We start from the raw sequence: 22270 nt of genomic DNA, 5'->3' as shown, positions 1-22270 counted from the left end.
CTTCCCAGGATACTAGTTGGGGGACGGGGGGCAGAATCTGGACAACATACTAACAATACCCAGCTTTAATTCATCACCATCACTCAAGCTCTCCAGTGCCTGTGTCAAACTACTTGGAAACTTCCTTTAGTTAAAACAATAAGATCAAGGCCCCATCACCTTATTATTCCACAAATACTCTTTCCTCTCCACTGATTCCATCCCCTCCCTATCCAATATCTCAGGCCGAACCACACAGTTCTAAACCTCAGTGTCCTATTTGAACCCAAACTGAGCTTCCAACTCCATACTCCCCCATCAGCAAGGCAACCTAACTCCACCTCCATAACATTATTCGCCTCCCCCCACTGCCTCAGCTCATCTGCTTATATCTCCCACAACATGTCTTTTCTTGTTACCTCAACTATTTTAAATGCTGTCCTGGCTGACCTCACATATTAACACCTCTAAATTTGTGCTCACCAAAACTCTGCTGCCCATATCCTAACTTGCATCAAGCCCCATTCACCCAGCATCCCCTGTGCTTCCTGGCCCACCAATGCCTCAATTTCAAAATTCATATCAGTTTTCAAATCCCTCCATGGTCTCACACCTCCCCATTTAACTAACCTCCTCCCAGACCTACAACCTTCCTCCAACTCTGGCTGTTTGAACATCCTGATTCCCTTCACATCACCATTAGCTGTCTAGGCCCTAAACGCTGCAATTTTCTCCCTTAATCTTTCTACCTCTTTCCCTCCCACAAAGCCCCTTTTAAATATACCTCTTTGCCCAAGCTATTGGTCGCCTGTCCAACGTAAGGCTCTGTCTGATAGGTTGCCTGTAAAATATGTGACATTCTACTATTATAAAGCCACCATACATTAGCAAGATTTTCCTCTAGATTATTAGTCCAGTAACATAACCATGTTGGAAATGGCCTGGCAGTGGTTATCAAACCTTCAGTGTAATCATATTAGCAACACACAATTGAACCATAACAGGCATCCAAGCTACTGGGGGCTAAGCCCAAATACCCAGACTGAATAAATTAGACAAAGCAACAGATAGATTACAAGAATCAGAATTGGACAGCACACGAGACAGCTGTTCAACACATGACTACGCTTTGAAAGGGCTAACAGCTGGTATTTATAAAGCATCTCTAAATGTTACAACTCACTTCATAGGAGCATTATCAAACAAATTTTGACAAATGTGCATACAAGGAAGGTTTTCAGGAACAACTATTCCAATTAGTTTCACTTCACTGCTCTTTCCCCATAACCTAGCAAATTTTGCTTCAAGTAGATATCTAATTTCCTTTTGGAAGTAACTGCAGTGTATGCTTCCACTTCAGACAGTCTATTCTAAAATCATAACTCACTGCATAAACAAATTCTAATCTCCTCCACCAGTTGTCTTAATCTTAAATCTGTCCTTGCTGTTTACTGACCCTCCTGCCAGTAGAAACAATTCTCCATGCTAACTTTGTCAAAACTCTTCATAATTTTGAACACCTCTGGTAAATCTCCCCCCAACCTGCTCTGCTCCAAGGACAACTATCCCAACTGCACCAGTTTCTCCAGATAACTGAAATATTTCATCCCTGGTACTATTCTGGTGAATCCTCTTTAAGGCATGCTTCCTAAAGTGTGGTGCCCAATACTGAACAGTACTCCATCTGAGGTCTAACCAGAGATCCATAAACGATCACCATAACTTCCTTACTTTTATACTCCATGCCTATTTAAAAATAGTACACTGGGTGCATTTTTAAATAACCTTTTCAACTTGTTCAATTTGTGTACACAAGTCTCTTGTTCCTGCACCTCTTAAAAATTAATACAGAGCAAAATATAGTGGAATTAAAATGTCAAAAATTCAGTCATAATTGAACCTTTACAGACATTCAGGATGTCTGCTTGCTGGTAATTATTTCCCTTTTTTGTACAGTGATGTAGCCGAGCCCATTAATTATTCAAAATACCACTTATTTACCTGGTGGTTTGTTCTCTGCATTCTGTTGCGGGCCAAGTGCTGCAGGTTGCATAGCCTGGGTGCCAATGGATGTTGACTGAATTCCTTGTGCCCCAAGTGGAGCTGGCTGAATCCCTTGGGGGCCAATTGAAGTAGGCTGTAGCCCTTGGGCACTGATCGACGCAGGCTGGAGCCCCTGAATGTGACGTGCATGTGTGGTGTCCACAGTCATCAACTGCATGGGGTTCAGATGGACAGTGGAGGCCACACCAACACCTGCCTGAGCTGCAATTGCTGCTGCAGACACAGAGCTTGGTGCTTGTGCTGAAACTGAGATGGAGATTGGACATTAGTTTTAAAAAGAAACAACTTACTTATTCAGAGGTTCACGTTTATATAAAGAGCAGTTATAGAATCATTGAATGTTACAGCGTTGATGGAGGTTCTTTGGAAAAAACCTCACTAATTCAATCCTGCACCCAAGATTTTTCTTTATAACTCTGCAAATCAGTCCTTCACAAGTATATATTAGTTACGTAAATATCATAAAAGTAGCCCAGTCCTTGTTCTTAGTTGCTAACATGGACACAAAGTGTTCTTGTGCACAAAAGCAGCAACAATCATAAGACACTTGCCAGTTATGATATTACCCAACATGCAAATGCCATTCCCCCCTCCCCCCCCCCCCCCCCCCCCCCCCCACCGTGTCAACTGTAGACAACTGAAGACTCGACATTGGGTTTTATAAACACGTAACACAATGGACCTTCCTTTTATTTCCACATCACTTGCCAAAGAGATATGGATTTGTAAATCCAAATGAAAGGAAAAATCACCAGTAAACAAATTCAGATAGAGTGCATTAAACTCACTAAAGTGTGAAAGGAAATGGCAACTTGAGAGATTGCAGAAAGGAGTCATTTTAAAATTAACACATTTGGCATGTTGTCCACTCCTCTACTACATTTACCTTTAGGAGCAAATAGTCATGTTGACTGTGACTGGTCCCAGGGATTAATGAGCAAATGATGCTATGGTTCCAGTCAAGTCCACAAGATGAGCGATGGTTCTAAACAGGTGAACAAAACCACCTTTTCTGTCAATGTGCCCAAGAAAATATAGGATGATGGTTGAATTGCAATCGAAAATGAATTCTGGGGTACCAGAGTTTCAGCTCAAAAGCTACGATTATTCTGATCACCTATTGCTAAGTTTAGTAGGAAGAAATTCTACATTACATCCTGTAAGCAATCCATCTCAATCTTAACATTTTGGTGTTTAAGAACTGATGGTTTGGTTAAAAGGGATTTTCGCTGTAATAATTCTGGTTCAAGTTCACATTTACAGAAAGGGAAAACAAAGCAGAATTACCAATTCCCAATCCTTAAAAGAAATGTGTGTTTGGCCTGTTTTCAAAACTTAAAATGTGCAAGAAATAACACCTGCCCAGGTAAAACTGCCACGTAAGTCCTAGGTTTTCTTCAACAGCTGTGTGTAAACTGACTCCAAACGGTTATTCAAATAATTATGATATTAATTGATTTACAAGATCTTCAGGTAACATTTAGAAAACGTCAAACTTAGTTCACACCCAAAACTTTCAGGCCGACAATATAATTCAGATATTAAACAAATGCAAGATGCACATAAAATTGCCTTAATCTAAAGCATTCAAATGTATTTGAATAACAGCAGAGCCTAGTGTAGCACAAGTCAAAGAAAACAGATAGTCTCAGGTTTTAATGAAAGCAAAATAATGAGGATGCTGGAATCTGAAGCAAAAACAATGCTGAAAAAACTCAACAGGTCTGGCAGCATTCATAGGGAGATAAAACAGTTAATGTTGTAAATCTGCGTGATCCTTCAGAATTAGAGGGAAAAATGTGTTGGATTATATACTGTAAAAGAGGGTGTAAAAGAGGGGATAGAACAGCTGAAACTGAATAGTGAGAGCTGGGAGAGATTGCAACAAAGATGTAGCAGGATTACATTTCTCTACGTATCTCCAGGACTCAACTCAATGTCATTGGATTTTCTTCTCACTTGACAGGCAGATTTGCCCGTGATCCAACTGGAGTGACTGGAGATGATTAGGACTGTGACCTTTCTCCTCTATTTTAACCTTTTTAATGTCCCAATTATGCAAAATCCCTCCCTCCCTTCCCCTCTGGGCCATCTGTCACTTCTTACATTTTGTTGCATCTTTATTGCAATCTCTTCAGCTCCCACTAATCACTGTTCCACCCCCTCTCATACAGTATATAATCCCAAAACATTTTTTCTTCTTTTTAGTTCTGAACAACAGTTTTCTCTTCCTATGAACATTACCAGAACTGCTGAGTTTTTCCAGCTTTCTCTGTTTTAGTTTTATCACTTCATCTGGTAGGGGATTATTCACAAGAACTGCGAGTGCCCTTCAGGGACCTCTGTGCTCTGGGTTGGGGGGAATTGCAAAGTGGGCAAAAGGAATGGGAATATATCAAACAGCCCAAGTACCCTCTGCTGATCACTGCCCAGTCACCCCAGCTGGATCGCAGGCAAACTTGCCTGTCAAATGAGAAGAAAATCCAAAGATGACATGCCTGACAAGATGAACAGCCACTTGCACAAGGTACTGAATAGCTGGCAGCACCCATGGAGCTATCCATCTGGAACAGCCAACAATTTGGGGATTCAGATTGTTTAACAGCAGCATTTTTGTAATTTATTTTGTATTTGTCAAATAAGAATGTACTTCAATTTGAGGATGAAATGGAAGGTTTCAAATAAATAAAAATATTTAACATGGAGTATTTTTAAAATGTATTGATTTAAATATACACAATATACTTTTCACACAGTAGAATTTAAAGTTTCAAGTCACTTTGACTGGATTTACTGGAGATGCAAAATCAGTATATAGCCTACCCCAGAATGAAAATGGCTTTACAAGAAATGTAGCAAATTTAAAATAACAGGATCTCCATTAACAAGGAAGGTGTAACATCATCCATGAAGGGTGGTACAACTTGTCACTAACTGGAATCTCAAACTTCAAATATAACAGTCTTATTTAGACTACAACTCTGAATCCATACTGAATCGCAGTTGTACTTTTCTACAAAACCATGAAAAACATCAAGCAATTTTCCCACATAATTATGAAAAAAATGACAAGATTGTTTCATTACACTGGAGAGTGGGAAGGTTTTATTCTATTCATGGGAATAATGCAAGGATCACAGGCACAACCTTCAAAACAGTTAGTTGTTAGATGTACAAGCTAATTAATTATTGTGCAATTAAAATTGCACATGAACACTAATTGTTGTATACTTATAAAACACCTCTCCATGGTGATATACTACAGCAGGAAACTAGGTCAGATAACCAGTCATCATGCAGACTTTCAAAAAGAACCCTGCTTCTAAATTGAAAGGTATTGTAAAGTTTACAATTTAGTAAAGTGTTGCTGTCTTTTTAAGTCAATTTCTGTCTTTGTGAGCTCAATACAGTACAGCTTCAAGCATGTCCATTTACGAGGAGAATTCATGTCACTCCGGAAACTACTGAAAAAAACGGATCAAAATCTAATGACGCACTCTCGCAGCTTCTCAGAGTTTACCCAGCTATAAATCGAGCCATTTAACTTTCAACAATACAAATGCAAAATACTGCAGATGCTGGAAACCTAAAATATAAACAGTAACTCCTGGAAATTCTCAAAAAGTCAGGTAGCAACTGTGGAGAAGGAAAGAGTTAACGTTTCAAGTAAACAGTTGCTGCATGACTTGCTGAATTTTTCCAACATTTTGTTTTAATTTAAATTCACAACATTCCTTCTCTCAACTCCCCTGATAGCTCTTTGTTCTGCACGTATTCTTATTTGGCCACTGCTGTAAAAACGTCAATGAATGAATAGAGCATATCCATACCTGGGTATTGCCGTATAGTGGACACTGTGCTTGTTATTGCAGTAAAGTTGTGCGCCAGTGTTGGGTAGCCAGGGATGGCAGCTGATGGTGGGTAAGCTGGCAGATAATACTGGAACTGTACAGGTACTTGCCTGGATGCAGGGGAAAAGGAATGAGAACAGTGAATTAACCTTAATTAGTAGCATCTCCAACTCAAACTGGGCCTAGACTGTTGAACGTTTGAATGAACTTCTATTTAGGTTTCAATACCTCCACCTGTTACAGGGTAGGCAATGGCCTAGTGGTATTAATCCAGAAACTCAGCTAATGTTCTGGGGACCCGAGTTCAAATCCCGCCACGGCAGATGGTGGAATTTGAATCAATAAAAAAAAATCAACCTGGAATTAAGAGTCTACTGATGACCATGAAACCATTGTTGATTATTAGAAAAACCTATCTGGTTCACTAATGTCCTTTAGGGAAGGGCCTAGACTGTTGAACGTTTGAATGAACTTCTATTTAGGTTTCAATACCTCCACCTGTTACAGGGTAGGCAATGGCCTAGTGGTATTAATCCAGAAACTCAGCTAATGTTCTGGGGACCCGAGTTCAAATCCCGCCACGGCAGATGGTGGAATTTGAATCAATAAAAAAAAATCAACCTGGAATTAAGAGTCTACTGATGACCATGAAACCATTGTTGATTATTAGAAAAACCTATCTGGTTCACTAATGTCCTTTAGGGAAGGAAATCTGCCATCCTTACCTGGCCTACATGTGATTCCAAAACCACAGCAGTGTGGTTGACTCAACTGCCCTCTGAAATGGCCTAGCAAGACACTCAGTTCAAGGGCAACTAGGGATGGGCATTAAATGCTGGCCAGCCAGAGACACCCATGTCCCACGAATGAATTTTTAAAAAAATCATAGGTAGATAAGATTGTTAGGCAAGGGAATCAGAGGTAGATGTGAATGTAGAATTTGAAACAGAAAAAGATCAATCATGATCTTATCAAATGGGAGAGTAGGCGTGAGGGGACGAATGGCCTGTTCTGCTATTTCACAGAGAAGGAAAAGCTAAAGGAAAATCTAGACAGTGGAATGAATGCATTGAGAATGCTGGATATTCAAACACAAAATATTTGCTTGTGCTTCTAACCTATCCACTCAAACACTGAAGTGTCTGGCAACTTACCTGTTCTCAGTTCGTGTTTCCATAGTAACAGGGTTAGGTGAGGCCCTATGACCAGGTATGGAGATCAGGTTCCCCCTTTCTGTTGTATAGTCAGGTTGGATCCGTGGGGAAGTGTGGGTTATTGGTTGAGGAACAACTTTTGCTGCAACACAAGGTATGTACATTAATGGTAGAGATTGCATTCCCTTCTGCTTAGGCTAATTTTCCAACACTTTTCTATGTTTCCAAAATTACAGATGAGCAAGCAAACTTCCACATGCTGCCCATTAAACCGATCCTCAATTCAGACTAAGAAATGGCAATGAGTTCCTGCTCAACACATCTCAAAAGGAATTCTTAGTGCAACACACTGCATACAGTTCAGGTCATCATATTACAGGAAGCATGTAATCGCACTGGAGCAGTATGGAGATTAGGATATTGTCAGGAATAGAGAATTTTAGTCACAAGGAAAGTTTAGCCAGGCTGGGCTTGTTTTCCTTGGTGGTCGGGGAGCATTGAAGTGTATAAAATCATACAGGGCCCAGAGTGCATAGGGAGGACGATTGCAGAGGGGTTAAATATTAGGAGGCACAATTTTAAAGTAAATCACGATTAGAGGGGAGCTGAGAAATTGTTTCACTGAGGGGGTGCAGGAAATCCAGAACTCACCGTCTTAAAGGGTGCTAGAAACATAAACCTTCATCGTATTTAAAAGTACCTGGATACGCACTCGATGTGCTGTAACCTACATGCTATGGACCAAGAACTCGAAGATGGGGATAGACTTAATGGTTCTTTTTCAATCGTCAAAGACATGATGGCATCTTTCTGTGCCATAAATTTTCTAAGCTTCCAAACCTTCTTACCGATATTTGAAACAGCCAATTTTTCCCCACAATTGTACTTTGTCCCGAAATAGGATCACAGACCCATCAATATGCTAAGATTATTCCAAGGAATTCATTACTACAATTCCCACTGAATGGGTAAGAGGGAATGAGAGTCCCATTCACAACATTACTCCTCAGCAGAGCTTTGCTAATACAAAGCACCAGCATCCTGAATGGGCACCTCAAGTTTGCATGTGAATGGCTGCAATGGCTTGATGCAAACCCAGGCTTGAGTTGAACCCAATTCTTTGCAATTGGAGGTCGAGGTTTGCTTCAGTGTTACACTTTGTTTCAATTTGGCAGTTGTACTGCTTGCCTTTACTCACCGACAGGAATAGTTGAAGTGGTGACCACAGGAGCATGTGGTGTGTGAGAGGCCATTGTCATGTTAACAATTGTACTGCTCGTCACTTGAGCATGGGAAACACCTGGGAAGAAAGAGGGATTGTGAATCAAGAAAATATCAGGAATGTTGGCAAACAACCAAAGACATCGATTCCCAAATAAGACAAACTCTCAGAGCAATGGAGACTAAATCCAGTTTGAGGCAGAAACATGAGAAAATACTGAGCTTTTTCCCCAACTTACTAGTTTTACTGTCTAACAGGAAACAAATCTATTACAATAGTCAGATTTTGAAAAATACTGATGAGTTAGGTTTTAATCTTCTTGCAATTTCCTTATATTTCATGGACTTTGCCGTTTCTGTTGCAAACTCAAATATATTACACTTTGCAATGGTAACAAAGTAAAATACATTACAAAAAATCAGCTGAACATTATTCTAGCCATTTAACTGTTTCTCAGAGACTTTCCCAAGATCAGAGAAGGATCAGTGCTTGCCATCTCCTTTCATAACTATCCAACTACTTTTAAAAATAAGTTAATGATAAGTTATCAAGCATTGATATGCAGCATAAATATGGAATGCAAGTGCTAAAAATCAAATTAAAATAGATATGAATAAGTCAACCATCATGTAGAATTAATCCCTTCTCTGGGATTATCATCTTTCCTATCTAGTGTCTTATTTGAGGCTTGCTAGTGTTCCATTCACATTTTATGACTCATGTCACAATAGCAGGAAGAGCATCAAGCTCTGACCCACAAATTAAAACAGTAGCTTCATTACCCAAAGAAATGAAACTGCTCCATAAAGTACCAAGTGGTTTGTTATACACAAGGAGTGCAGGAAAGGATCGCAACCGTACAACAGTTTAATATTCAGCTTCAAGATCAAGGTTTCAACCGTTGCGTGGCTGCACCTGGATTTTATCATTGGCAATTGGCCACGCTCACCTCCATTTGCTCCTTTACCCAAAATGAACTCACTGAAATCAGAAACTGTTCAAATCCTTGGTGTAACACTCATACCATTGTAAGTGATCTGTAAAGCCTTGAAGCAGACCATTATTCTGTAACCAGACATACGTTTTGAAGTTCCAATAACCTATGTCCTCACTAGCCAGGCTCTAATTATTCCCAGTCACATTCCAGAGGCCAGTCAATTTATCCAGTGATAAAAAGTTACGCATCTACTTTTCCAAAATAACATTTTAATCAGTGCTTGTTTGCCACTTCATGAATTGATTGGTACCGTTAACTGACACTTGGGATTCTTTCCTGTGGGTCACAAGTTACCTTTGTTATTGTGAAGCAGTGTCAGGAATTGCCCACCACCACAATAACAACCTGCATTGACATAGCAAGGGGCTCTACAGGAGTGTTATAAAGCAAATTTGACACTGTCAGAAAAACAGATATCAGGGCAGATTACCAAAAACTTGGTTTAAGAAGTTTTTAAAGGTGCGTCTTAGAGGCAAGAGATGCGTTGGTAGGGAATTTCAGAGTTTAAGACCCAGGCAGCTCAAAAGACACAGAATCAGACGAGTGCAGATATCTTTAGATTTGTGGGTTCGAGGAATTGAGAGAGATAGGGAAGGGCATGCTATAGTGTGATTTGAAAACAAGGATGGGAATTTTAAAATCAAGGTACTGCTTAACTGGGAGCCAGTGTAGGTCAGCAAGCTCAGCGTTGCAAGACACAGGTAATAGTTTTGTCTAACCTTAGTTTACAAAGGTAGAATGTGCAGACTAGCCAAGAGTGCTTTGGTATAGTCAAATCTAGAAATTAGAAAAAGGTATGGAAGAGGGTTTCAGCAAATGAGTTGAGGCAGAGTCAGGTAAGCTTATCAAGGTTGGAATAGGACATTTTAGTGATGGCGCAGAGATAGGGTAGCTCATCTCAGCATAAAATACAATGAAAAGGTGTGAAGATAGTCGCCAAGTAGAAGGACTGAGTCAATGGTAAGGGAATGGAATTTGGAGTGACACCAAAAACAAAAGCTTTGGTCTTTCCAATATTGCATTACAATACATTTCTATTAATCCAGTGCTGAATGCAGGATGAGCAGTCTGATAACTTGGAAATAGTGGAGGAATCGAGCGCGGTAGTGGCAAGATAGAACTGGTTTCCATTATATAACTGGAAAGTGATCCTTACTTTTCAGATGATATCACCAAGAGGAATGTAGAGGAGAAGTAGGAGAGGAGCAAAGAATAGATGCATGGGGATACCAGAGGTAATGGTTTAAGAGTGGGAAGAGAAACTATTGTGGACGATTCTCTGGCTACAGTTAGGTATAAATAGAGCCAGGAGAGTGCAGTTCCACCCAGGTGGACAACAGTGGAAAGACATTGGAGAAGGATGCAGTGGTCAAATGTGTCAATGGCTGACAGGTCAAGAAGGATGAGGAGGAACAATTTACCTTTGTCACAATCACACAGGATATTATTTGTGGTTTTAATAAGAGCTGTTTCAGTACTGCAAACAGAGCACAAACCTGGTTGAGGACTTCAGTAGAATTGAGGCTGAGGAAACTCTATCCCAAATGAATTCTACATAGAAGGTATGATGGAAGGTAGCTATACTTTTATTGTTTACTCACTCACCCAAGAAGGCTACTTTTTAAAGTGTGCCTAGAGATGCTTTGCTTTAGGCCTGTGAAGATTAGAATGTTTGAATCTTGAATTTGATCTGAAAGGCAGAAACTCTCTTAATTTGTCTCAGCACATGAACACATGAGACAACACGATGTGATCATTGAGGTTCAGTATGTTCCACTGTCCCTCGCATCTTATCTTGGGTACTTTATTTTAAAGAGCAATTAACTGCTATCGGTCAGTCTAAAATGAAATCTCTAGAACACAGACATACAATGAGCGTTTTTCAGCAACCAGGTACTCACCCTGACCTGTGGTAGAGGGGATTGAATTTGAGGAGAGTATGGGTGCCACAGTAGCAGCAGCAACTGGTGTCCCGGTACTGAACATGGTTTTCTGTTGAAAGAGAACTGCCTTGTTGGTATTGAAGGCTGGCAACATTACAAGCTCCAGTTTCAATTTGCTATATTTCCACTGGCTAACTAACAGGAAGGGATCTTGAGATGAACACCAAATATCACAAGCCACAAAACAAGAATTCGAAGCTAGCTCAACCAGATCTTTAATTTGCAGGGATTAGAATATGTAAACACCTGACAGTTGCCAGTTTAAGAACAACTGCAGCGCTGCCAGTAGTGGCATCAAGGTCGTGCGGTTGCTGCTCACAACAGGTGTGGCTGCTCTGAGCAGCAAAATCAATGTTTCTCAGTATTGCTGATCTATAGAAGCCTTCCATTTGGAACACAATGATGCCTGAAGAGCCACAAATAAGTTATGCCCCTGGTACTGCAGAAACTGTCTTTCAAATAAGCACATGGAAACCCCTGAATGAGAGAGAACAAAAGTCAACATTCACAGTTACGGCACAGCAGGGTCCCATTCAGTGCATTGTGTCTGTGCCAGTCCTTTGAAAGATCTATCCAATTCGTTCTTTCACCACAGTCCTACAAATGTTTCCCATTTTGAAAGGCATTGGAGAATTACTTCAAGTTATCAGTTTATGCACAATGAACTAGGCATCAACTCAAAATTAAATGCATAAAGCTCTCAAAAGATTTATGCCTTAAATGCATTACGTCTTATAATGCTAAGTCAAGACCTCAGAATCCTACAGTGCAGAAAGAAGCCATTCGGCCCATCGAGTCTACACCAACCACAATCCCACCCAGGCCCTATCCACATATCCCTACATATTTACCCACTAACCCCGCTAACCTATGCATCCCAGGACACTAAGGAGCAATTTAGAATGGCCAATCAACCGAGCCCACACATCTTTGGACTGTGGGAGGAAACCGGAGAGCACCCAGAGGAAACCCACGCAGACTCGGGGAGAATGTGCAAACTCCACACAGACAGTGACCCGAGCCGGGATTCGAACCCAGGTCCCTGGAGCTGTGAAGCAGCAGTACTAACCATTGTGCTACCGCGCTGCCCTAATTTTAAAATATTTATCATTTGAAATATTTAAAATCACCTCACCGGCCAAAAACCAAGAATGGGGTTTAAAGGTACTTAAATGACGTAATGAGTCCAGGACAAGGCATTAAAGTCACCCGCCCCTCAGACTTCTGGTTAAACTACATATGAATTGACTGAACTAGTAATTGCCTAAGTTACAAAAACATTCCTTTTCTGGAACAATACATCTAACTTGGATCAAAGTGGAAGGGCTTCAAGAGGAAAGGGATGAGGGTGAAGGTGTGGGTGAAAGGGATAAATAGGGATTACCCCTGAAACCACCTTGTGCAACGTAGCAATATAGAAGGGAGGGAGGTGGAACCCTTACCTGTGTTATGTGGAGCTGTGGTTTCTGGGTAGCCACGGCAGGGTGGGAAGGTAACGTGATTCGAGCTGTTGTGTCCCTGGGTTGCTGAGTGCGCTGGATGCTAATCGTAGCAGCAGATGGATGAGGTTGAATGGTCAGTGCTGGTCTACTAAAAGGGATGAGGGGGAGCAAAATGACAAATCAGACAAGAAATTATTTGAGTATTTACTGACAAATAACTATATTTGGAAATTAGGAACAGGACGTCGTCATTCAGCCTCTGGAACTCGTGGCACCATTTATTCGATTGTAGTTGACTTGTATCTGAGCTCCACCTACCCGCCTTGGCTCTGCAATCCTTAAGACTATTACCAAATAAAAATCTATCAATCTTAGATTTGGCACTTTCAATTGATAATATTTTGAAGAGTCCAGATCTCCACTACGCGAAGAAGTGCTTCTCGACTTTGCCCTTGAATGACACAACTCTAATTTTAAGGTTATGGTCCCTTATGCAAGACTGGCCGAGCAGAGGAAATAGTTTTCATTGACCCCAACAAATCAATTGAAACACCTCAATTAGGTCAAGCCTTCATCTTCTATATTCAAGGGAATACAAGTCTTGTCTACACTACAGAAACAAGTCTTCGTAATCTAACTTTTTAGACTAATGCCATTTTGGTTAATCTGTCCTGCAGCCCCTCAAGGCCAACATATTTTTCCTGAGAACAACTGCCAGAACTGAATGCAGTACTTCAAGTGGCGTCTAACCAGAGGTTTATATAGCTGTAATTTTGTTCTGCTCAGTAACCAAGTATTGCAGGAAAAGTTACCTGATATATTAAATACAATGCCTAAAGATATGTGCCTGTTACTGATGCAACAGTTAAACCTTCAGATCAAGGTAGCAGTAATCTATATCTCAACATCTCATCCATTCAGAATCCCTGAAGGCATGAGAGGGTTGTTCACTTTTACAACCCTTGAAGGATAGAAGGAACATTTACCTACCAAATCATAAAGAATGCTACAATTTGAGGCTTTATTCTAACAGATTTCTGAGCCAGTGCATTTTTCGGAAACTCATTACAAGAGTCAGCATTATAAATACACAGACCTGGTTCCAGGTCAGTTTCTAAAATCTCCACATTTACACATTAGAAGTGCAGAACTGTTCATGACAACTTGAACCAAGTTACAGCAGCCAGAGATGGAGTGAGTACGAGAACCCTATCAATGGTCCCAGGCTAAGAACAAAGAACAATACAGCACAGGAACAGGCCCTTCGGCCCTCCAAGCCCGCGCCGCTCCCTGGTCCAAACTAGACCATTCTTTTGTATCCCTCCATTCCCACTCCGTTCATATGGCTGTCTAGATAAGTCTTAAACGTTCCCAGTGTGTCCGCCTCCACCACCTTGCCTGGCAGCGCATTCCAGGCCCCCACCACCCTCCGTGTAAAATATGTCCGTCTGATATCTGTGTTAATTTCTCTTGTGGAGCTGTCAAAACTTTGGACAGACTCCAGTATCAACAGTCGCAGTCTTCTGGAAGCAAGAGACAGCATTTCAAGCTAGCTGAAATCCAATATTGAATATAAGAACTGTAACATACCAATTATTGCACAGTACTAAGGCAGTTCAAGCACAGATACCCAGAAGATGTAAAGAGCATTATAAAAATCCAAGTTCTCTCTTTGCCGTACAGAATCATTACATAAATCCTTCCATAGCTCTATTTTCTTTAATTACCTGTGTGCTACATCTGTCCCGTGAGCTGATGCTGTTGTAATGACAGGAGACTGTGCTCGGGTTGCAGATACCGTTGCTACCACTGCTGGAGGGATTGCTGTAGAGGTGGTCGAAGGAGGGCGAGACTGCAAAACAAAAAGCAACATTCAAACTTAACTCACTTAAATGGAAAGGAAATGCCATCACGTGTCAAACTCAAGTTGGAAGTTAGCCATTCATGGACTCGTAGCACAAACGGCCATTCTGCCCATTGTGTTTGTGGTGGCTCTTTGATAGAACTGTCCATTTAGCCCCACACCTCTGCTTTCCCCAAAGTCCTGATTTTTTTTTCCTTTACAAATATTTATCTAATTCTCTTTTGTAAGTTACCATTGAACTTACCCCCACCACACTTTCAGATTGTGCAGTCTTCCTTCAATTTATGAGGCAAGAGCCACTTCGCCAACAAACTCCTTAATAGCTGTTGTCCAATCTACACAATACAACCAGGCAGCAGGTGTGTTCAGTGCTCCCCCTGCTGTTAATTACATTCCAGGGGGTTCCAGCAAACCAGGGCAAAGAGTCATCTCAGGACAGTTGGTAAACTGTTCGAAAATTGGAACCCACAGGTGGAAAAGGAGTGAAGAAATAAGGTGGAGCAAGATTTGAACTCAGAGTGGGGTGAGGGGGTTTAAAAAAAGAAAAATCAAGATTTTTCCAACTCAATCAACCAGGCCACAGGACGCCAGCAAGGCTTAGGCCATAAGGCATAGAAGTGAGGGGTGGCATGCTGGCACAGTGGTTAGCACTGTTGCCCCACAGTGCCAGGGACCTGGGTTCAATTCCCGGCTTGGGTCACTGTCTGTGTGGAGTTTGCACATTCTCCTGTGTCTGTGTGGGTTTCCTCCAGGTGCTCTGGTTTCTCCCACAGTTCAAAGATGTGCGGGTTAGGTGGATTGGCCCAGCTATATTACCCCTTAGTGTCAGGGGGACTAGCTAGGGTAAATGCATGGGGTTATGGGGATAGGGCCTGGGTGGTGGGATTGTGGTTGGTGCAGACTCGATGGGCCGAATGGCCTCCTTCTGCACTGTAGGATTCTAGCCTATTCGGCCTATCAGGTTTGCTCCACCATTCTGAGATCATAGCAGATCTGATATGTTAATCCTCAGCTCCACTTTTCCACCTTATCCCCATAACCCTTGATTCCCTTACTGTTTAAAAATCTGTCTCAGCCTTGAACGTACTTAATGTTCCAGCCACTAAAGCTCTCTGCAGTAAAGAATTCCACAGATTCACTACCCTCAGTGAGAAGTGGCAGAAACAGCATTAGTTGTGTGGAACTTAGCACAAGAGAGATATAGGTGTGGATGTGTTGAAGGTTGTGTCGGGTAGAGTTGGGAAGCTAATGAAGGAGGGCACTCCAGCAGTCTGCCTTGGAGCTGATGGAGGTATAGAGAAGAGCGGCAAGTCAACGTACACAATAGGTAGACACCGAAACAAGAGGTGAAAAAAAATTTTGACTATCAACCAGGCATATTTAGAAAAACTCAGTTCAGGAATGGTCAACCAAGGACGTTAAGGGAGTCTGGGTGCATGTGTTCTGCTGACAGCTCATCAAGATGGCTTCGATCTTGTTTACGTTGAGTAAGAGAGAATTACGCCTCATCCCAGACTTAACATTCAACAGTCAGAGGAACAGTATCTTGTGTTTAAAAGTTCAACTTTAAGATGAGACTCATTCCACCAGCTCTCAGCCTCACTGCAGCCCCAGTGATAAAAAAATAGTTTAAAAGGAGCTTAGTATTTAAGAGTAAAGTGTTTACCTGTATAGGTAAGTGCAGAGAATGCTGCACAGCAGTCTGAGGATTCCCAGCTGTTGGTAATGGTGCTGGAGCAGGACGTAGGACTGTAGTTACTTTAGAACTTGATATTGCTGCTGCGACTGCTGCACCTATGAAGGATAACATGTCAGAAGTGCACTGACTGCAAAGTTATTTGACAAATAGTCATGCAAACATATAAAATGAATGGCCAGCTAATCTGTAATGGTTTAGTTGAGGTGGATCAAGGCACCAGGAGATTCATGCATTTCTCTTCGAGAATTAGCATTTACAATTTTTTTCAATTTGGCCTGGGTACCTGCGCAGACTGATGGGGCCTCAGTTTAACCTCCCATTCAAGGATAACATGCAACACTCCCCTCAACAAGGCGGGCTTCCCATTGCATCCTGACAGTGCAGAAGGCAGCCCACCAAGTCTGCAACAACCCAGGCCCACCCCACTCCAACTCCCCATAACCCTACAGATTTACCATGGTGGATCCACTTAACGTACACATCTTTGGACATTAAAGGATCAATTCATGGCATGGCCAATCCACCTAACCTGCACACCTCGAACAGTTCACCTTTTCTTAAAAACATTTAATGTAGCAAAAATAAATCTACAAGCTAGAACAATACATCACATTATATTCATCTTCACAAACACAAGTCCTCTTGCCCCGCGCATGCACTACCATGCGCGCCCCACCCTCGCACACCCCCCACCCACATGCAGATGTCCAAGTCCCACCCCACCACTCACCACCACACTCTCCCCCCACCACTCACCACCATGTCCACACTTCCCCACAGCACAGACAACAACACCCACCCACCGACAGACAGCCAGACAAGCACGCAGGCGCACAGACACAAGATCCACAATACCTCTAGGCACATGGGATGAGAACATCTGGGTCTGTGCTGTGGATGGTCCAATATGGAGTGAAGCTGGAACAGAGTTTCGGATGATTGACATTTGCACGTTGGTGCCCATCAAATGAGGGATGTTTGGATGCCCCTGGGAATGATATAATTCAGAATCAAGATACAGTAACTGAAATGACAGGTGCTTGATAGAATGGTTTGTTCCTGTTTAGGGTGTGCTGGACATATCTGTGAAATGATGTTTGAATTTGTGCTCTTACCTGCTGCCCGCTGATTGTAGCCACAGGAATTGCAGAGGCTTGTGGTACACCAGTGTCCATGCTAACAGTTACATGTCCTGAAACCTTCGGGGGAACAGTCAAATGTCCTAGGCCAGATGACGGAGCTGGAGCAATGGGTCGACTGGGCAAGGGCGTCTTCAGTGTTGTCTGGGAAATCAAAACCACAATCTGACTTTGCGCAGAACAAAAATAGCAATACTGGTGTTGGGAGAAGCCAGCAAGATTTCTGCTTGCTTGGAATTATCACAACGTGTGTCTGTGAGTACAGACCTTACCACAGGTGTTGTGTCTCAGAACAGCTGCAAGCATCACAGCTGTGTTAACAGTAATTATGTGGCTCTTCAAAACATTTCAATCGCAACAGAGAATGATATGAATCACTTGTTAAATGGCACTGACAGGCTAACAGAATGAACTAGCAAATGGCAGATATTATTTAATACAGAAAAGTGTGGAGGGCACGCCAGGAACAGCACCAGGCATATCTAAAAATAACGTGTCAACCATGTGAAGCTACAACACAGGAATATTTGCGTGCCAAACAGCGAAAACAGCAATAGACAGAGCTAAGAAATTCCATCAACAACGGATCAGATTTAAGCTCTGTAGTCCAGCCACATCCAACCATGAATGGTGGTGGACAATTAAGCAACTCGCTGGAGGAGGAGACTCCACAAATATCCCCACTCTCAATATGGAACAGTCCAGCACATCAGTACAAAACTGAAGCAATAGTACGGAGATTTCTGCTCTAGAACTGGCCATGCCCCTAGCTAAGCTGTTCCAGTACAACTAACACACTGGCATCTACCCAGCAATGGGGACAATTGCCCAGCTATGTCCTATACACAAAAAGCAGGACAAATCAGACTGGCCAATTACCACCCCATCAATCTATTCTCCATCATCAGTAAAGTTACAGAAGGGGTCATCAACACTTAGCAATAACCCTGCTCACTGACCCTCAGTTTGGGTTCTACCAGGGCTGCTTAGTTCCTGATCTCATTATAGCCTTGGTTCAAACATGGACTAAAGAGCTGAACGCCAGAGATGTGGAGAGAGTGACTACCCTTGATGTCAGCAGCTAGGAATCCTGCAGCAAGTAACTCATCTCCCGACTCCCCAGAACCTGTCCACAATCTGCAAGGCATAAGTTAGTGTGTGATGGAATACGCTCCCATTGCCTAGATGAGTGCAGCTCCAACAATACTCAAAAAGCTTGACACCATCCAGAAAAGCAGCCCATTTGATTGTTTGTGGAAGAGATTCCATTCATTCCTCCATCACCACCTGGAAGCTCCCTTCCAAGTCACTCACCATTCTGACGAGGAAATATATCACCGTTCCTTCCCTGTCACCGGGTCAAAATCCTGGAATTCCCTCCCTAATGGCACTGTGGATATGCCTACACCACATGGACTTGTGGTTGAAGGCAGCTCACCACCACCTTATTTCAGGGCAATTAGGGATGGGCAATGAATGCTGGTTTAGCCAGAAACACACACGTCCCACAAATGAATGAAAAAATAGAGGATGCATTTTGGCAGAATGGACAGGGTGAGGCAATATGGGTCTCATGACACAGATCGAGACAGTGTGCAGGAACAGACCTGGAGGTGCACACGCACAGATCTTTGGTTAGCAAAGCATTTTATAATGCGTTCACAAATAGAGACATCGAGGACAAAAACAGGGAAGTTATGTTGAACCTTTATAAAGCTCTGGTTAGGCCCAAATAGAGTATTGTACCCAAGTTCTGATCACTACACTGCAGGAAGGGTGCAGCTGGGATTTGTCAGAATAGTTCAATGGGTGGAAGATTTTAGTTACAAGATTAGATAGGAGAAGCAGGGATTGTTCTCCTTGGAGCAAAGGAGATTGAGGGGAGATTTGATAGAGATGTGCAAGATTATGACAGATTTGGATAAGATAGACAAAGAAAGGCTGTTCCCATTAGCTGATAGTACAAGGACTAAGTGGATACAGATTTAAGGATTTGGGCAAAGACGTAGAGGAATCTAACAAAGAACAACAAATGGTAATGACCTGGAATTTGTTGCTCAGGAGGTGAAAGCAGAGATGATCAATGATTTTAAAGGGAGCTTGGATAGACACTTGAAGGAAATGAACCTACAGGGCTATGGAGATCTAGCAGGGGAGTGGGACGGACTTGGATTACTTCACAGACAGCCTTCGTGGACTTGAAGGGTCGAATGGCCCGCTTCTGTGCTGTAAATAATCATGACTCTAAATACTGATGCCATCAAGTGGGAACTGACTTGGAAGAATCAGAGCTCAGCAGTGGTTCCCTCTCTACCCCCCAACGTGGGATAGTGTAGGAAAAAGGCACTGAAGTGGATGATCCACCATGATTGGATTGAATGGCAGAGGAGACCTGATGGACAGAATGGCCTACTCCTGCTCCCGTGTTCCTATGTCTTACTGAAGTCCAGGAGTATTTAACTCAGTTAACAAATTCCAACCGGGATCATGCCCTATTGGAATTTGCATTATATTCAAATAGGGTCCTTGAAAACTCTAATACATTAAAAGTCATTTACTGCACGTAATAATTTTTTAAAAGTGTCCCTTTAAAAAATAAGAATAAAAATAATAAAGTCATCCTTTTACAACAATTAAAAAAGGATGCTTCTTTTTGGAATCAATCCTTGAGGAAAATATGCTTCAAACTGAGTTATATTCTTTGAATCACCATGAGCATCGTCCCAGGAGATGTACGAGTCATTCTGAAATAAGTGAGCCAGTCTGACACTGTTTGGAAGTGTTTTGAGTTTACTCAGGATAATAAGCACAGCTTCATATCCATTTTTGAAATCATAGGATTGTAAAGAACAACATCCAGCACACCAACTTTTGCAAGATACACAACTCTAAGAGGCTTTACAATTGCATGCAGCTATAGTGCAGAATTTAGTGGTGCTCGAACTTGAAGATGACCTAGTACCAAGTGTGTTGACTTTGAAGCAATGCTGAGCCATAGCAGGTCTGTAAGGACATTAGGAACAGAAGTCGCCACTCAGCACTTCAAGACTTCCACCACTTAGTTCGGGGCTGATCTGTACCTCATCCCATTTACCTGCTTTAGTCCCACATCCTTCAACTACCAAAAAAATCTATTAATCTTTGTCTGGAAGATTTCAATTGTCCCTCAGCATCTGCAGTTTTGCCCCAAGAGTTACAGATTACCACTACCCTCGAGATTGTTTCCTGATTTCACTTCTTAATGGCTTAGTCCTAATTTTGAAGTGACACCATCTCAAATACAAGCCAAGTTTATCCAAATTGCCTAGAATTGTTAACCCTTTTAAGCCCCGAGCAAAAAGTACAGAGAAACAATAGCCAGTTGCAGAGAGCTGGCCACGCAACCAGAGAGCCGACACATCCCAAAATGGCCTACTGCTGATTCTCAAAACTAGAATGATGAATGGAACATTGACAGTAAAACAAGAGCATGGTTATCCCCTATCTCAAATCCAAATCTAGAGGGTTCTGTTAACGACTGTTAAAAGACCACATACCTTCATTAGTCCTTCTGGGAAGGAAAGCTGAGTGGTCTGTGTTAGGTGTGTGGGAGGAGCACCCAGAGTGACAGGCACACCAGGTTGCTGCATATGGTGCTGGGCTGCTGGTAATGACTGCGCATGAGTCTGCACCGGTGGGTAAGGCCTAACCACCACAGTCTCCTGTTTCTCATCTCGGAATGGCAATGAAGATATAGGGTTAGGATGATCACGGGGCAAGTGTTCCACATCCCGATTCATCTCTTCACTGCCAGCTGGAAGTAAACAAAAAATAATTGTTAACCCATAGAGTAAACTATCATCAAATGTCCAACTTTATTGACCCCAACCCTTTTAAGAAATTACCGCTTGCACCGTTTTTTGACAATTTGCTCTTGGAATGTGGGGGTTGTTTGCAAGACTGTTTATTATCCATTTGAGTTCCCCGAGGTAGTATGGCATTTTGTCTTCTTTTAAACAACTAGGTAACCTGCCAAGAGACTTCATACAGCAGTTAGATTTTGTTTTAGACAGAATTCAAATTCTCAAACTACCATTGGGGGATTTGAACTCACTTCCTCCAGATTATGGCTCGAGGTGGATTGCTACACGATAATATAACCTCATCAGCCAGTCGCGAGGTTTTACATCAGCGGTTCCCACATTGTGGGTGGGGGTCAAAGAAACATTAAATGGGGCAACGTGAAATAAAGCCATGTTGATATTACCCTGGCAGTTAGAAGTAAGCAGTCACAAGATGATCAGATGTCCTGTGACATAACTATGAATCTATGTGAATACATTCGAAGTACCCAGGAGTGGCAGAGATGTAGGTGGATGCGGGATTAGCAACCTGCAACAGCTGGCCACCAAGGGTCTGGGATTTCCCACAACTCCCCATATTTATTTGGCCTGGGTCATAATCCTGAAATTCCCTCCCCAACAGCATTGTGGGTATATCTACACCAGAGACTGCAGCAGTTCAAGAAGGCAAATCACCACTTTATGTAGGGCAGCTAAGGATGGGCAATAAATGTTAGCCTTGATAGCGATACCCACATCCCATAAATGAATAATAAACAAACTCACTTCAAAGGATTTCATTTGTAGGTAAGCATTTTAAAATGTTTAAGTAACATGAGAGTGTCATGCTAATTCTGGCTTCAAGTCATTCACTGTACAAATTCACATGATTTACACAGAGACTGAAGAAGGATGGCTTCCATTTACCTGTTACAGTGTTATTGCCTGGTGTCCCTGAACCACTGCTGTTCTGCATGCTGGTGATGGAAGGTGGGCCTGCTCCCAGGCCTGACACAGGCACACCAGGCCTTGGAAACTGCTGGGTGCTCATTGGATCCTGGAATAAAACAGTAAGGAGATAGTTACAGAAAGAAC

At 42.1% G+C, this 22270-nt stretch overlaps 1 protein-coding gene across 3 annotated transcripts in view; it reads right to left on the bottom strand.

Annotated features, from left to right (window-relative positions):
* Positions 1-22270, bottom strand: part of LOC144491422 (histone deacetylase complex subunit SAP130-like) — a 42315-nt gene that overhangs the window by 15907 nt on the left and 4138 nt on the right. For all 3 annotated transcript variants that reach the window (XM_078209227.1, XM_078209226.1, XM_078209228.1), the window contains exons 2-13: positions 22103-22232; positions 20891-21147; positions 17331-17498; positions 17071-17203; positions 16183-16310; positions 14380-14504; positions 12653-12800; positions 11169-11259; positions 8247-8348; positions 7049-7190; positions 5874-6004; positions 1981-2289 (exon numbers count right to left, since the gene is read on the bottom strand). In XM_078209227.1, the coding sequence (XP_078065353.1) occupies positions 1981-2289; positions 5874-6004; positions 7049-7190; positions 8247-8348; positions 11169-11259; positions 12653-12800; positions 14380-14504; positions 16183-16310; positions 17071-17203; positions 17331-17498; positions 20891-21147; positions 22103-22226 (1858 nt within the window). In that variant the 5' untranslated portion in view covers positions 22227-22232. The remainder of the gene's footprint in view (positions 1-1980; positions 2290-5873; positions 6005-7048; positions 7191-8246; positions 8349-11168; positions 11260-12652; positions 12801-14379; positions 14505-16182; positions 16311-17070; positions 17204-17330; positions 17499-20890; positions 21148-22102; positions 22233-22270) is intronic.

Source organism: Mustelus asterias, chromosome 3 (genome assembly GCF_964213995.1).
Source record: "Mustelus asterias chromosome 3, sMusAst1.hap1.1, whole genome shotgun sequence".
In the NCBI taxonomy this organism is placed as follows: domain Eukaryota; kingdom Metazoa; phylum Chordata; class Chondrichthyes; order Carcharhiniformes; family Triakidae; genus Mustelus; species Mustelus asterias.
Note: the sequence above shows the minus strand (reverse complement) of the source record. Positions and strands in the feature narration are given on the sequence as shown.